Source organism: Mesoplodon bidens (genome assembly GCF_964165515.1).
Source record: "Mesoplodon bidens genome assembly, chromosome: 4".
In the NCBI taxonomy this organism is placed as follows: Eukaryota; Metazoa; Chordata; class Mammalia; order Artiodactyla; family Ziphiidae; genus Mesoplodon; species Mesoplodon bidens.
Window position 1 is genome coordinate 120,282,717 of NC_138160.1, and position 18,291 is coordinate 120,301,007.

The 18,291-nt window shown below is 40.5% G+C and overlaps 1 protein-coding gene across 1 annotated transcript in view; it reads left to right on the forward strand.

Annotated features, from left to right (window-relative positions):
• The first annotated feature begins 574 nt into the window (after window positions 1–574).
• Window positions 575–18,291, forward strand: part of LOC308616366 (uncharacterized protein) — a 37,062-nt gene continuing 19,345 nt past the window's right edge. The window contains exons 1-3 of the mRNA XM_081232621.1: window positions 575–1,457; window positions 6,894–9,112; window positions 13,062–13,167. Of these exons, the coding sequence (XP_081088747.1) occupies window positions 1,320–1,457; window positions 6,894–9,112; window positions 13,062–13,167 (2,463 nt within the window). The 5' untranslated portion in view covers window positions 575–1,319. The remainder of the gene's footprint in view (window positions 1,458–6,893; window positions 9,113–13,061; window positions 13,168–18,291) is intronic.

Consider the following 18,291-nt stretch of genomic DNA (forward strand, 5'->3'; position numbering starts at 1 on the left):
AGTCTCACTGAATTCTCCAATCTCTGGTGCATACTCACCACACATTTTAAATACCACTCATTATCTGTGCATTATAAACATCCACTGCAAGAAAATTACCAGGCAACTTCATGGCTACGTGACAAACATTCAGGCAATTTACATAGGAAATAGTTTCAGAAATACCTTTCTTCATGTAAAAGATGCTGGATGACAATTCCATAAAATTGGTGATGTTGACACTTACCTGCTCATCCTACAGCACTTCCAGAAGAAGACTTCACCTCTTTAAGGATTATCTCAGAACTCTGGAATAAAGAGAAAATGCCTTGGTCCTTCCTTCCAGAATTTTCTTTCCATTGAATGTAAAAAAAAAAAAATCCCCATATTCTGCCAACCTAATGCAAGACAGAGAGACGGGAGATACATCTCTTTAACATCACCTTATCTCCAATTAAATTAGGTTCCTTGAAGCTAAAAACAAGATAGTATGTGGAGACAGCTATCACCCTTGGCATTCTTGCTTTTTGGGCTCTAGGTAAAAAGTAGAGGAAACACCCCCTTTCTGAATAATGCTATAGTTGTTGTTTTATTGCTCTATCTTCAGTAGTGTTTTCTTTTCTTCTGAAGCATAGCTAATTGTTAATTTATAGTCAACAAGTACCAATGCCTTAGCTATTTTTATCTTTTGTTTACCTATAAGACAACTGATCTGGACACTTCAAAAAATTCAATATCAATAAAATACAGGGGACTGTTCTAGAATAAATAGATGTAACACCAATACAATCATGAAACTTGGTTTAAAAACAAATCTTCTAAGACATTCCTTAAGTCAAGTGGTTAAGAAAATAAGTGCATTTGTAAAAGGAATTCAAGAGTGAATATGAATTCTTATTTAAGTTGAAGAAAACTGGCGGAGGATAATGGAAGGATAATTTTAAAAAGTTATTAAGGACTGGATTTTAGTTAATATGGAATTATTGTTACTTCGGTACATTGAGAGACACTACTTGAAAATATTCCATTTAGATTGCCATCAGTCTGAAAGAAAGGACTGGGATTTCCTTAATGTTTTGGAAAAAATAAACACTCGGAAAGGACGCAGGGTGGCGCTGCAGCATTAGAAGTAGAAGGAAGAAAGCTACCAGTCTGCGCTCCTCTAGCCAGATGCTCTGCTAAAGAAGCAAGCAGGAAAAGGAGGCTTTCTAAGCTAGTTGCTCCGGGAAATCAGGGCCCTAGGCATCTCCACTTATCCCAGTGTCTGAGTGATACTGGGATATAGATCAGCGACAACGTGAATCCGAGCTGGGTCAAGTTTGCTGGGAGACGAGAGAGCGATGGAGGCAGGAGAGAGGAAGAAATGCTTTCTGAAACAAAGGCAAGTCTTGACATTCTTTGTTTTGCTGGGCATAGCTCAGGCTGGTTCTGAGCCTAGGCGTTATTCAGTGGCCGAGGAAATGGACAGTGGCTCCTTTGTGGCCAATCTGTTGAAAGACTTGGGGTTGGAGGTAGATGATCTAGCTGCTCGGGTCCCCCGGGTCGTTTCCAAAGAGAAAAAAATGCGTTTGCATTTTGATAGGCAGACGGGGGATTTGTTGTTAAATGAGAAACTGGACCGGGAGGAGCTATGTGGCCCTACTGAGCCCTGTGTACTACCTTTCCAGATGTTACTGGAAAATCCCTTGAAGTTTTTCCAGGCCGAGCTACGGATTAGGGACATAAATGATCATTCTCCAGTTTTCCTAGACAAAGAAATAATATTGAAAATTTCAGAAAGTATCACTCCTGGAACTACTTTCCTAATAGAGCGTGCCCAGGACTTAGATGTAGGAAGCAACAGTCTCCAAAGTTACGCAGTCAGCCCCAATTCCCACTTCCACCTTAAATTACAAGACAGTTCCGACGGCACAATATTACCACAGCTGGTGCTGGACAAAGCACTGGATAGAGAGGAACAGCCTGAGATCAGATTAACCCTCACAGCGCTGGATGGCGGGATTCCACCCAGGTCTGGGACCGCCCTAATCCGCATTGAAGTCTTAGACATCAATGATAATGCCCCCGAGTTTGCAAAGCTGCATTATGAGGTGCATGTCCTAGAAAACAGCCCCATTGGATCCCAGGTTGCCATTGTCTCTGCCAGAGATTTAGATATTGGAACCTATGGAGAAATATCTTATGTACTTTCCCAAGCATCTGAGGATATTCGGAAAACATTTGGAATAAATGCAAAATCGGGAGAACTCCTTTTAACACAGGAACTGGATTTTGAATCTATTCAGACTTATACATTAAATATTCAGGCGACAGATGGTGGGGGCCTTTCTGGCAGTTGTGTGGTGTTTGTCCAAGTGATGGATTTGAATGACAACCCACCGGAACTCACCATGTCAACGCTTGTCAGTGAGATCCCAGAAAACTTGCAGCAGACCGTAATTGCTGTATTCAGCATTTCAGATCCTGACTCAGGAGACAATGGAAGGATGGTTTGCTCCATCCAAGATGATCTTCCTTTCATTCTTAAACCCTCTGTTGAGAATTTTTACAGCTTAGTCACAAACACACCCCTGGACCGAGAAACAAGATCCGAATATAACATCACCATCACCGTCACAGATATGGGGACACCGAGACTGAAAACCGAGCACAACATAACCGTGCTGGTGGCCGACGTCAACGACAACGCCCCCGCCTTCACCCAGACCTCCTATACCCTGACCGTCCGCGAGAACAACAGCCCCGCCCTGCACTTCGGCAGCGTCCGCGCCACAGACAGAGACGCGGGCGCCAACGCCCAGGTCACCTACTCGCTGCTGCCGCCCCTCGACCCGCACGTGCCCCTGGCTTCCCTGGCGTCCATCAACCCGGACAACGGCCACCTGTTCGCCCTGAGGTCCCTGGACTACGAGGCCCTAAGAGCGTTCGAGTTCCGCGTGGGCGCCGCCGACCGCGGCTCGCCCCCGCTCAGCAGCCAGGCGCTGGTGCGCGTGCTCGTGGCGGACGACAACGACAACGCGCCCTTCGTGCTGTACCCGCTGCAGAACGCCTCGGCGCCCTGCACCGAGCTGGTGCCCAGGGCGGCCGAGGCGGGCTACCTGGTGACCAAGGTGGTGGCGGTGGACGGCGACTCGGGCCAGAACGCCTGGCTGTCGTACCAGCTGCTCAAGGCCACGGAGCCCGGGCTCTTCGGCGTGTGGGCGCACAACGGCGAGGTGCGCACGGCCCGACTGCTGAGCGAGCGCGACGCGGCCAAGCACAGGCTGGTGGTGCTGGTCAAGGACAACGGCGAGCCGCCGCTCTCGGCCAGCGTCACGCTGCACCTGCTGCTGGTGGGCGGCTTCTCGCAGCCCTACCTGCCGGCCCCGGAAGCGGAAGCGGCGGACGCGGCCCCGGCCGCCCCGCTCACCGTCTACCTGGTGGTCGCCTTGGCGTCGGTGTCGTCGCTCTTCCTCTTCTCGGTGCTGGTGTTCGTCGCGGTGCGGCTGTGCAGGTTGGCCGGGGCGGCCTCGGTGGGTCGCTGCTCGGTGCCCGAGGGCCACTTTCCGGGCCACCCGGTGGACGTCAGCGGCACGGGGACCCTGTCCCAGAGCTACCAGTACGAGGTGTGTCTGACAGGAGGCTCGGGGACTTTCAAGTTTCTCAAGCCGATTATCCCAAACTTCCTAACTCAAGATGAGGAGAGGGTTAGTGAGGCAAACCCCAGTTTCAGGAATAGTTTTGAATTCAGTTAAATTTTAATAAGGGTCTATGATGCCTAGTCTCAGTTAAATTGTGGAAAGTCCTTTTTTACTGCCTTGCCCATTGGAGTTGTTTTCTTTGTATTTGAAATGTAACTATCTTATTCCAATTCAGTGCATGTTACTGGTGTTTCTAGATGTGCTGCTCTGTGGTATAATGAATGCAAATTTTCTTTCTTTTCTTACTGTTAATATCACTGTAACTTAATTCGATTTAATGTGTGAAAGTATATTTTGTATTTTCTGAAGTCGTTCATTTTTAGAACACTTTTTCAAAATTCACCTCCCACAGTCCCTAGGTAATGTTTGCATTCCTACATTTTTGAAAGTTTGCAATAAGTACATAGGGTTATTCTTTTTTCCTACCCAGAATATTTGTGTTTGTATAGAGTATTCTCTTAGGCTAGTTTAAACTTTCTTCCTGTGAACTCACATTGGCTAAAACCATTAACATAGGTACATTCATGAATAACAAAGCACCCTCTCACACTTTTCTAAATATATACTTCCTTAAAATGTTCATACCTGATAATTATGATTCTTTAGAGATTGTGAAAACCTTGACTGTTGGATTCTACAAATCATTCACATTAAAAGTCTTCAATAAATCAACTACCAATATTCTAAAATGTAGTTAAATAAATAGTAATGTCCAGTCATTTTCAGACATGCTAATTATTCATGCTTTTTATTAAAAAATTTTAAACCTCTGATTGTTTCAATCCCTCCATTTAAAAATCTGTCTTAATTATTTAAAACCATCTATTCTTTGAGTACTTCATTAAAATCCAAAAGATCTGAGAGAGTACATGTTTTTGTCCATGACCAAATTTTAGAAACTTCATATGTAATTTGGCATTGCATTTAAAAAAATATCTGGAGCATTTATGATTCAATTGGAAATAAGCCCATGGAAAAAATATTTATCTTGGTTTGCTCATTCTATTTTTTTCACTACTTCCATTTTTCCCCTTTCAGTTTCCTAGGCTTTTCAATGCTTGTTTCCTTTTTAGCGCTTGAGTTATGTTTCTCAGTAGCTCTCTATTTATTGCATGATTAGAACAATGACTGCAAGACTAGGTTCTTCATAAAAATTTTAAATGACTGATTGAAGGAAAGAAATGTCTTTATTTCATCTGTGATATACTGACACTCAAATACATTAAAATACTCACAGGACAAATTTTGCTGGAATTAAATGCTCTCTGATTTAATGATAACAGCTATTTAAATAGCTTGCAGTTATGTCCAAATAAGATAACATAAGGATAAGAAGTGTAATTTTGTTATTTTTATTATCACTAATATTAAGAGTAAATTTAATAAATGGTCCTTCATATAACATTACTTATAATTGTGAAGAAGCTATATTGAACACATGATATTTGTGCTGTTTCACTGCTCTGCCCAAAACCTTACAATAGCTTCCTTTCACTCTTAGAACAAAATCCAGCCACCTATTATTTGGCCCCTGCCTCCCTGTCCAGCCTTCTCTTCCCACTTACTCTTTTTTTTAATAGGTGATATTTATGTTTCTTTTTTTAAAAAGTAAGTCTATTTATTTATTCATTTTTGGCTGTGTTGAGTCTTCGTTGCTGCACACCAGCTTTCTCTAGTTGCCACGAGCTGGGGCTGCTCTTCGTTGTGGTGCACGGGCTTCTCATTGTGGTGGCTTCTCTTGCTGCAGAGCATGGGCTCTAGGGCGCACGAGCTTAGTTAGTCCTCGCCATGTGGGATCTTCTGGACCAGGGCTCAAACCCGTGTCTCCTGCATTGGTAGGTGGCTTCTTAACCACTGTGCCACCAGGGAAGCCCTCCACTTACTCTTGAGACACTAAATTTTGGGTACACTGTCCTACCTTCATTATCTTTACTGTCCCCGGGCCTTTGCATTTCTTACATATGGAATCTTCCCATTTTAGTTTTAGCCTGGCAGACTTCTCATCCTTCATATTCCAGATTAAATGGGACATCTTTGGGAAACTTTCTGAATCCCCCCCCCATTAAGTTAGGTCTCCATATTGTATACTTCCAGTGCACTCATTATACATTTCCTGTATAGTACTGTTTAAACATCTATTTAAATTCTGTTCACCCCATTAGATGGGAAACTCTATAAGATATATAGACATAGTCTGTCTTATTACCACAATACATCTAACTTCTACAAACGCAATAAATGTCGGTTTCCACAGGTGAAATACAGTTATGCAGATTAAAGAGTTAATACAGATGAAACCAGTAATCATAGAATTACTGTGAAATAGGAGGAGGAGAAAGCTCTGTGTTCCTTGAGTGAGTGCGAAAATGTGGAAGGAATTAGGCATTCGTGGTCTCTGGATATATCCCCTGACATGATCTATTATAATTTTTTATCACCTTGCTTGAGGTTGTCTTTTTATAGCATTTTTCTGACTATAAATGCAACTCGTGTGCATTTTACAAAATTTGGAAAATAAAGAAAAACACTAGTAGGAAAGCAAAGCTTCATCACTTAGAGCAAAATCTTGTAAAACTTTTTCTGTAATAATTACAGGAGGTGGGGTGAGTAGCTCTAGCAGGTGTCCACTTCCGCAAAATCATGGAAATGGGACTCTACCAGGGACAGTCACTTCTTTTAGATAAGAGCGCATTTCTTCTCCCTAGATTGTGTTTATTTAACCCATATAACAGAAGAAATTCCTACAGTAGCATCAACTCGGTTTGATAAAAGGGAATAAGCGATTAAAAAAATCAAAACAAAAAGCCCAGCAAACATCACCTTCTCCAAGATTTTGAAGCTGTGAGCGAACGCACGGTGGCGCTGTTGACTAAGAAGGAGAATTAAACCTCAGGCACTGTGTATACTCTGTAACACACCGATTCAGTGCCGTAAACTAGGGGTTGGGAGCCGGGGCAGATTTTTAAGCAAGCAAATCTGAGATTCTGGTAAGGATTATTCGCTAGGTTTTCTTCAAAGGTTAGGAGGCAAAAGACTGTGTTCCCCAGTGCTGTTGGAGGCTAGCTTGACAATATTTCTCGGAAGAACATGGCAGAAAATGCAATGGAGGCCGGAGGAGAGCGCTTTCTTAGACAAAGGCAAGTCCTGTTTCTCTTTGTTTTTCTGGGTGGGTCTCTGGCTGGGTCCCAGTCGAGACGCTACTCTGTGGCTGAGGAAAAAGAGAGGGGGTTTTTCATCTCCAATCTAGCAAAGGATCTGGGGCTGAGTGTAGGGAAACTGGCCGCGAGGGGGGCCCAAGTTGTGTCTAAAGGGAACAGACAGTATTTTCAGCTCAACCATCAGACCGGTGATTTGCTCCTGCAAGAGAAACTGGACCGGGAGGAGCTATGCGGCTCCGCAGAGCCATGCATACTGCATTTTCAGATATTACTGCAAAACCCCTTACAGTTTATTACAAATGAGCTCCAGGTCATAGACGTAAATGACCATTCTCCGGCATTCTCTGAAAATGAAATGCAGCTGAAAATCCTAGAAAACACTCCCCCAGGAACAATCATTCCTTTGGGAAATGCTGAAGACTTGGATGTGGGAAGAAACAGTCTCCAAAACTACACGATCACTCCTAATTCCCATTTCCACGTTCTCACACGCAGTCGTAGGGATGGAAAGAAGTACCCAGAACTAGTACTAGACAAAGCACTGGATCGTGAGGAGCAGCCAGAGCTTAGGTTAATGCTCACTGCGCTGGATGGCGGGACTCCACGGAGGTCTGGGACCGTCCAGGTTCACATCCTGGTCTTAGACATAAACGACAACACCCCAGAATTTACACAGTCCCTCTATGAGGTTCAAGTTCTAGAGAACAGCCCCGTTAACTCTCTTATTGTCACTGTTTCAGCTTCTGACTTAGATACAGGAAATTTGGGGACAATATCATATGCATTTTTTCATGTTTCTGAAGAAATTAGAAAAACTTTTCAACTAAATCCAGTTACTGGTGATATCCGACTAATCAAATATTTGAATTTTGAGGCGATCCATACTTACGAAGTGGACATAGAAGCCAAGGATGGTGGAGGCCTTTCAGGAAAATCAACAGTGATAGTTCAGGTGGTTGATGTGAACGACAACCCACCAGAACTGACCTTGTCCTCAATTACCAGCCCTATCCCAGAGAACTCGCCAGAGACTGTGGTGGCTGTTTTCAGTGTTTCTGACCTAGACTCTGGAGACAATGGGAAAATGGTGTGTTCCATCGAGAATGATCTCCCCTTCATCCTGAAACCATCTGTAGAGAATTTTTATACCTTAGTGTCAGAAGGAGAGCTGGACAGAGAGATCAGAGCCGAGTACAACATCACCATCACCGTCACAGATATGGGAACCCCCAGGCTGAAAACCGAGCACAACATAACCGTGCTGGTGTCCGACGTCAACGACAACGCCCCCGCCTTCACCCAGACCTCCTACACCCTGACCGTCCGCGAGAACAACAGCCCCGCCCTGCACTTCGGCAGCGTCCGCGCCACAGACAGAGACGCGGGCGCCAACGCCCAGGTCACCTACTCGCTGCTGCCGCCCCTCGACCCGCACGTGCCCCTGGCTTCCCTGGTGTCCATCAACCCGGACAACGGCCACCTGTTCGCCCTGAGGTCCCTGGACTACGAGGCCCTAAGAGCGTTCGAGTTCCGCGTGGGCGCCGCCGACCGCGGCTCGCCCCCGCTCAGCAGCCAGGCGCTGGTGCGCGTGCTCGTGGCGGACGACAACGACAACGCGCCCTTCGTGCTGTACCCGCTGCAGAACGCCTCGGCGCCCTGCACCGAGCTGGTGCCCAGGGCGGCCGAGGCGGGCTACCTGGTGACCAAGGTGGTGGCGGTGGACGGCGACTCGGGCCAGAACGCCTGGCTGTCGTACCAGCTGCTCAAGGCCACGGAGCCCGGGCTCTTCGGCGTGTGGGCGCACAACGGCGAGGTGCGCACGGCCCGGCTGCTCAGCGAGCGCGACTCGGCCAAGCACAGGCTGGTGGTGCTGGTCAAGGACAACGGGGAGCCGCCGCTCTCGGCCAGCGTCACGCTGCACCTGCTGCTGGTGGACGGCTTCTCGCAGCCCTACTTGCCGGCCCCGGAAGCGGAAGCGGCGGACGCGGCCCCGGCCGCCCCGCTCACCGTCTACTTGGTGGTCGCCTTGGCGTCGGTGTCGTCGCTCTTCCTCTTCTCGGTGCTGGTGTTCGTCACAGTGCGGCTGTGCAGGAGGGGCGGGGCGGCCTCGGTGGGTCGCTGCTCGGTGCCCGAGGGCCACTTTCCGGGCCATCTGGTGGACGTCAGCGGCACGGGGACCCTGTCCCAGAGCTACCAGTATGAGGTGTGTCTGACGGGAGGCTCCGGGTTAAATGAGTTTAAATTCTTGAAGCCAATTCTCCCTAGTGGTCTGGTTCAAGACACTGGGCAGGACTAGCGCAAAAAGGCAATTGCAAGAATAGCGTAGGTTTCATTAACAGAAGAATCAAAAAGTTGTCTGGCTATGAATGCTTTCTTTTAAGTCAAGGCTCTTGAGTTGATATAGTATTTTGTTTATATATTGATTTTACTTTCTATCTAGTTAACCCTGCATGTTCTTTTTTCGTCTGCTTCCTACCTTTTCAATCCAGTATTAATGCCTCTTTCTTTTTCTAATAGGTGAGTAAAAATAAATGCATTATCTTTTAATGATGATTTCAAATAGGTTTATTTAAGGTTGTCATTTCAAATTCTATATCCAAAGCAATGTAGAGAGTTCTGAACCACCAATATTATAATTTACCCTATTGAATATAGTCAGGTAATATTCTTTATAATACTCCTAAAGCAGCTTTGTCTGTGGTTAATGAAGTGGATAAATAAAAATGTTTTAATATGTACCATTTTAAGGTGTATCATCCTGTAGAGGCTTAGTACTCAAATAAAGCTTACATATATAATTCATTTTGTTTTGACATTTGCAATTAATATTTCAACACTGTATATGCTTATATTGGCTAAAAATGGACAAAAAATGTAGGTTAATAGGTCAGATTACTCTTAGATTTGCCTAAAATGTATTTATGATGGATGACTGAGAAAAAAAATTAAACATAGACATTTTGAACAACTGATCATGCTTTTCCATTTGGCATGAAAACATTATTTAATAAACATCTGGTGGAATGACAATTTGTTTTTTAACTTCTGAGATGTAAGTATTATCAACCTGAGGGCCATTTTTAAAAAATTTCAAGAAAGTACATGTATATATGTTCTCTAAATGCTTTATAGCAAAAGTGGTGTCCCATCCAATCCTACTTTAAAAAAATTAATATCTACTTGGCATTTATATGGTGATATATGAAGGAAATATTTTCTTTGTTTCCTCTCTTAGTTTCCTCCTTCACATTTCAACCTGACATGACTTAGGATTATGTATGGTCCTTCTGGGATAAACACTGCCCAACCACATCAGCATTCTAGCTCCTATAGAGTAATTAAAAGAAGATTATAAGAATGGGAAGTTCTAAAGGGGAGAGAGCAATATCACTGTGAAAGTCTAAACTAACTACAACTAAGAATAAACTCTTGAAGCAACCAAACATCGATTTTTATGTCTATTTTGAATGAAATAGAAAAAAAACTTATTTTAAAGTAAAAATATTTAGTCCCCAATTTAAAAATCTGATTAGGAAAAAATAAAATTTCTCCTCATAGGCATTTTCTCATCCAGAGGCATAGAACTTTCCAGGAATTGAATACTCATGACTAGAAGAAAGAGAACTGAAATTTCTCAAAGATTTTGAAAATTCTCAAAAGAGAAAAAGAATGTCGTTAACTAGATGTTAACTAGACTTATGTCATCATTTGCAATATGCACAAATATCAAATCATTGTTACACCTGAAACTAATATAGTGTTACATGTCAATTACAGCTCAAAAATTTAAAACCCCTAATGACTGTAAAAAAAACCCAAAAAACAAACAAAAAAAAATAATACTGACATGTCTTCAATCACACATAAAGTTATAATCATATTAAAATGGTGTTATTTTATGCATGAGACTCAAATACATGAATCCTTAGTAATCAAGGGAAAGACAGTATTTCCTTTCACTCATTAAGTACTTTATAGAGATAATTGAATCTGGCTCTTTGGTCAGATTTTTTTTTCTACTTTTCATACTTAGCTGAATTTTCATGAAGATCAGAGAAAAGGCAAAGAATGCTGATCAAGACTTCTCTGTATTTGGCTGGCTTAGTTCCAGCTCGTGTCAGAACCAGGGAAATTTTCAACTACAGAAAATATGGAGGCCAGTTCTTTTTTTGGCCAATATGGTATATGATTTTGGACTCAAATTGGAGGCGCTATATAACCGGGGAGTTAGTTAGACCCAGACATAAGAACAGATACTTAATATCTTAGTTGATAGATGCACTGAATTCACATATTGTTGAGAAGTGATCAGAATTTAGTAAAGCCAGAAAAGATCATATGGACTAAATTTGGAAGATAGGAAAAAATTATACCGTACTCTTGGTTCAAAGTTGCTTTTATTTCTTGTCTATTGGAAACCTTTTACCCTTTTATTTGAAGACAACTTTCAGAAACTTCTTTACCTGGATATTTTATTACATGCATGACAGAGAGGGCACCATATGTATAGTACTAACTATCTTTGCCACTTTTTGGAATTCCCCCAACTGAAAGTCCAGCACTAGGTAAAAGTGATACTTTCTACATTCATAATAATTTCCCAGTAGTTTTTCTTCTAAAGGATGGACAAATTCATTACTGTGAATTATTTCCAGATTGATCTCTTACTAATATTCTAATCTAGTTTTTAACACTGAAAGGCAAAGAGATGAAAATGAACTTTAAACTTTTATGTAGAGGTGTTAAAAGACTAAACTATGTTCAAATATCACTCATTAAAACTAGTGAACTAACTTACCACACTTTTAATAAATCTTCCTTAATCCTTAAATATGGCTTCCTTGCAAATGGGGACTTTAAAAAATGACAGTTTTAAAAAATATATCCCACTACTCTATTTTGCTTCTTAGAGTAGATTGTTACATGTTTTAAAGCTGGCAACCTATTAGGCATAATTCAGTTATTTCTATGTCTAATCCTCATGTTCTTAGCCAATAGCTTGGTTGATCATAGATTTTAAAATGTAAACTAGGGACTTCCCTGTTGGTGCAGCAGTTAAGAATCCGCCTGCCAATGCAGGGGACACGGGTTCGAGCCCTAGTCTGAGAAGATCCCACATGCTGCGGAGCAACTAAGCTCGTGAACGACAACTACTGAGCCTGCACTCTAGAGCCCACAAGCCACAACTACTGAAGCCCACACGCCTAGAGCCCACGCTCTGCAACAAGAGAAGCCACTTCAATGAGAAGCCCATGCACCTCAACTAGCAAAAGCCCGTGCACAGCAACGAAGACCCAACACAGCAAAATAAATAAATAAATAAATAAATTTATATTAAAAAAATGTAAACTGATTTTCCTTCTCCCTCTTTTAGTATTGAAGACTGTTGATGAAAAGTATATCAGTCTAGTTCTCATTCTTTTATCTGTAAACTTCTTAACTCTAAGATTTTTTCTTTATTCTTTTTTTTTTTTTTTTTTTTTTTTTTTTTTTGCTGTACGCGGGCCTCTCACTGCTGTGGCCTCTCCCGTTGCGGAGCACAGGCTCCGGACACACAGGCTCCGCGGCCATGGCTCGCGGGCCCAGCTGCTCCGCGGCATGTGGGATCTTCCGGGATAGGGGCACGAACCCGTGTCCCCTGCATCGGCAGGCGGACTCTCAACCACTGCGCCACCAGGGAAGCCCTTTTCTTTATTCTTGATGTTCTGATATTTGCTAGGTCCAAACCTGAGATTCACCCAATATACTGAATTTTTTTAATTAACTATAGTTTTTTGTGGGCTTTTTTCCCCCAAAATTTCCACTTGGCAGGTTTTCACAACAATTTGTTCTTTTTTTTTTTAAACAATTGCCATTTCCTTCTTTTTTGTTGGAGGAAATTAAATATCTTTTACTTTTAAGTTCTTTCCATATTGTTCCAATCTCTGTTTCTTCTGTATACATCTTTTATTTGTTGAGTCTGTTTTTCACACTGTTAGTCTTGTTAGTTGGTGATATTTTATTGAGAACTCATGTTCTATTGGAGGTTTCCCTCATAGCATTACTGGTTTTGGTAGTCTTGCAAAGGGAGGAAGGAGTCTCAAAGTGGTTACAGCCTCAGGCTCTACAAATCCAAGCCTTAATTAAGAAGCTTAGCTCAACTTTGCCACACACAAGTAGAAGTTCTGGACCAACACCTAATGATGTGTTTGAGCTGGGCCCCAGTCTCCCTTGGGTGGCACTGCTCTGCATTTGCTCTATGAAGCAAAATCTTAGGGACTGTCACCCTCTGCTTCTTGGCTGTCATGATGTCTGATAAGGCTATAGACATGAGAGCTAATGAAGACATCATTTACTTTTCAATCTTTAGAGTAAACAAGCTGATTTAATCTTAGAATAAAGCTGATTTTGAGGAAAATGAGTTGTAACTGAAGTAATTGATACATGAGAATTACCTACAGGGAAAAAACATGGTCTTGATTAGTATGCATGACAGTGCTGCATATGGTGGTCCTGGATGACACACCCAACATGCTGGATGACAAAGAAAATCCACTGCTAAGCAATCCTATATTGTGTACTGAGTTGGTACCAGGTAGAACAAGGTGGTATCCTGGATGGTGATGAGCTAGAACTCATGACTATTTTATCAATAATTCAAAGCCTCAAAGTACTTAATGTTTATTAGCACATGGACCCACAACCTGGAAGTATAGAGCACTGAAGCATATCTAAGCTCATAAGAGATAGATACAGCCAGGCACAAGCTTGTGCTGTTATTAAAGACAACTAGAAGCCACCTTCTATTTGGCATAATTATGCTATACCTGTTCGAGGACCTATCCCAGCCCTACCTTCTGTTCCTTGAACCACCCACAGAAGTTTACTCAAGCCAACACATGCTCTATCCTCTTGATCACTAATTTTATTTAGCCATCTTCCTCTTTCAATTCTCTCTGCTCCTATTCAGTGATGCTCAAATGTGGAGGATGAACAAGGAACCTTCAGTGGACTGCTGCTCATAAGGCCACCTTCTGAGCATTCTGGGGATGTCAACATCACTAAGACTTAGTTCCAGAACTACTAATATGAGAGGTTTCTGACTGGAATATCAGAGACAAATGGGTTCAGATTTTTGAAGTCAATAGTGTCCAACTAATATGGGCTGTCCATGAGGAAAGACTTTGATGAGAAACTCAACTTCTAGAAAAATTAGAAGTTTATCAAAAATTAAAATTGTCTTCTCTAAATGTTGTCTTTTGAGGATTTTTTCCCCTTATATTTATCTCTGGGGAAATGGATTTCTTCATCCTGAATGTTTCATCCTATTCAACAAGACTTAATCAGTAGTCAGAAAACTTTCTACAAGGAAAAGCCCAGGACTAGATGGCTTCACTGGTGAATGGTACTGAACATTTAAAGAATTAACACCAAGGACTTCTTTGGTGGTCCAGTGGCTAAGGCTCCATGCTCCCAATACAAGGGGCCCAGGTTTGATCCCTGGTCAGGGAACTAGATCCCGCATGCCGCAACTAAAGATCCCGCATGCCGCAACTAAAGATTCCACGTGCCGCAACTAAAGATCCTGCATGCCGCAACTAAAGATACTGCATGCTGCAATGAAGATCCTGCATGTGGCAACGAAGATCTCGAGTGCTGCAACTAAGACCAGGTGCAGCCAAATAAATAAATAAATATTTTTTAAATAACACCAATATTTCACAAACTTGTTTTTTAAAAAAAGGGAGCAGGGACCACTTCCCAATTCATTTTATGAGGCCAGTATTACCCTGCTGCCAGAACCAAAGATAACACAAGGAAAGGAAATTAAATACCAATATCTCTTGTGAATATAGGTACAAAAAATCCTCAACAAAATATTAGCAAACTGACTCCAGCAACATGTGAAAAGGATTATACAACATGACCAAGTGGGATTTGTCCCAGAAATACAAGGTTGATTTAACATATGAAAATCAATCAATGCAATATACCATATTAACAGAAGAGGAAAACCATACAACCATTTCAATAAATGCAGGAAAAGCATCGTACAAAATACAACACCTTTTCATAATAAAAACACTCATGAAACTGAGAATAATAGGGAATATCCTCAACTTGATAAAAGGCAACTATAAAAGCCCACAGCTAACTTCACACTTAATGGTGAAAGACTGAAAACTTTCTCCCTAAGATCAGAAACAAAACAAGGATGTTCCCTCTCACTGTTCCTAATTAACATTGTACTGGAAGTTCTAGCCAGAGCAATTAGACAAGGAAAAGAAATAAAATAATTCAAACTGGAAACGAAGTAAAACTATCTCTGCAGGTGACATGACTGTGCATATAAAAATCCTAAGGAATCCACCAAAAAACTGCTAAACTTAATAAATGAATTCAGCAAAGGATACAAGACCAGTATACAAAAATCAATACTATTTCTATATACTAGCATTGGACAATGCAAAAATGAAATGAAGAAAACGTTCCATTTACAATAGCATCAAAAATAATACTGGGGGCTTCCCTGGTGGCGCAGTGGTTGAGAGTCCGCCTGCTGATGCAGGGGACACGGGTTCGTGCCCCGGTCTGGGAAGATCCCACATGCCGCGGAGCGGCTGGGCCCGTGAGCCACAGCCGCTGAGTCTGCGCGTCCGGAGCCTGTGCTCCGCAACGGGAGAGGCCACAACAGTGAGAGGCCCGCGTACCGCAAAAAATAACAATAATAATAATAATAATAATACAATACTTAGGAATAAATTTAATAAGTGCAAGACTTGTATGCCAAACACTATAAAACATCAGTGAAAGAAATGAAAGAAAACCTAAGTAAATGGAAAATTGTTCATGTTTTGGAAGATTTAACATTGGTTTACAGATTCAACTGAATCCCTATCAAAATCCCAGCAGGCTTGCTTTTTTTTTTTTTTTTGCAGAAATTAGTAAATTGAAGGTAAAATTCACTTGGAAATGCAAGTAGCCAAAACAATCTTGAAAAATAACAACAATAAATATTTGAATATTTTGATACATTAAACATACAAATACTATTTTTAATTTAGTATGTAATACAAGGAATTATTAGAAATTATATTGGATCTCATCACAAATTTCTAAGGCCAAACACTCTAATTATTCAAATATCTCCTTTCTAAATTTGCATTTCAATTAGTGTGATTTTTTAAAAAAATAGCTTCAGTTTAGCTATAAGATATTAAAAGGTTAAAAGATATTAAATTTTAGTTTGCTTTTACCAGTGACAAGTATTGTTTGCTTTACAGTTATTTCATTTGAATGGCCAGCTGATGAATCTAATATATCTATTTAGTAGAAAATTCCAAAAGATAATTCCTTTTATAAGAATTTCTAGTAAAATCTACAAACCATTTATAATTACCAATTATCAATGCTGCTTAATATTTTAAAATAATACTATTTGAAGTGTGATTTCAGTAACTAAAAATAATATTTAAAATCTAATACATATTTCACCAATTCATCTCTCCTTTCAACAATTATCGCTTAATATCCCTCTGTACTTTCCCCCTCCAAGTTAAGAACAAAACAGCCCTCAAGTTATCATGAAGTTTAAAAGAACATTCTCTCATTTTTTTTTAAACAAGTGAGACTACTCAAAACTTCAAAGTATGTGTTTCGCATTTGAACTTTAGGACTTCTTGTATTCAAATTCCTTTAAAATGATTTTTATCTTTCCCTCAATGATATTTAAAGTTCTTGCCTGTATTTTACCAGGGAGGAATTAAAACTGATATTTAATTACCAGAGTATCTCTCTAACTATTCTATCTCTCTTTGTGTATTCAAAATGGAAGAAATGTTTTAAATATTGTGCTTCAGGTCTGGCAACCAATTGTGTAAGTTGTTGTATGAATCCTTCAGAATGGATAATGCAGCTTTCCTGACTGGAATGGAATGGTTTTGCAGGTGGTCATTCTCTTTATCATTAATGCCTCTTCCATGCAGATATAATAGTTTTTTTCTGATAAGTTTGGCAGTTTGGCAAAATAATCCATGATGCAATGTTAAACTATCATCTTAGGCCACCTTTCTTGATTTTAACTTTACACGCTGATAACATTTCAAAAGATCTATACATAGGTATATATATATATGTATATGTATATATATATGTATATGTATATATATATGGATATATATTTAAGGCTACAGGGAATTCATTATTCATGTCACTCTTAGTATTTTTTTAAAACCTAATAATGATCTCAACAAAACACTCTTAGTTTTCCTTTCAATTTCTAAATTTTGTAAGCACCTCTTTTTGCTGGTACCTATCTCTAAAGGGAGACAAACTATTTAAAAGATTCTTATACTAATTGAAAATTTGAATACAAATATATTTCACATATGATATCTGTGTACCCAAGGCAAGGCTGAAGTTTGGATCTAAATTACCTAAAAAGTTGTTCACCTCTGTAATTCCACTTAGTTAGATCAAAGAATGGATTCTGGAGCCATTCTGTAACAGTTTGAATCCTACCTTTGCCATTTCACATGGTGTGTGACTATGGGCAGATTATTTAAACTTTCTATTCCTCAATGTCTTTTTCTATAAAGTGTGCCTAATAAGAGTGCCCACACCTCATAGGGTTGTTTGAGGGATAAAATGAGTTAGTGTATGTAAAATGCTTAAAATACTATCTGGCATATAGTGACACATATATGTTAATATTACCTAGATTTCATTTGCTTTGGATTGACAAAAGGGATCGAAAAGAGCTAATCTGCAACACTATTACTATGTCAGCATATAGGAATAAGTAAACAAAATCTAGTTTGAATTTTGTCCTGAACTCTTTAACTTGAATCTAACTAGAGCTCAGTTAACATAGTATGAAACAATTTTTTGTTTCATTCAGGAAATTTGCTTTCCATTTATATCTAAAATAATATTCTTTCTTTTTTTTCAGTATGTTTATTATTATTTTTTCATTTCACTTAATGTTGATATATCTTTCTCCGATTTGCCCTAAACATGAAAGAAAATTCTACAGCATATTAATATTACTATTATTGCTATTACTAGATCTCTTACAACAGGAATTAACAGAGCTAGAATAAAAGTAAATTTATTTGAACAGTGCTTAGCGTGTATTATACTCTCATCTCTCAGAATTCTGTATTCAGTGTCAGACATGTTCATGGCTGAATGCATGATCTCACAGTAATCTGCTAATATAGGTAGAAATATGATCATTAGAGTGGGTTAATTAATTTATCCAAATGATATGTACTGAATGATTACTATAGTCCAGGCTTCTTTCAAAAATAATGTTTCCTGGGACTTTCCTGGCGGACCAGCAGTTAAGGCTCCACGCTTCCACTGCAGGGGACACGGGTTTGATCTCTGGTTGTGGAATTAAGATCCCGCATGTGCGCGGCATGGCCAAAAAAAAGTAAATAATAATTTTTCCTAATACTTTCTATCATTATCAGAATCTAAGATTACTGACA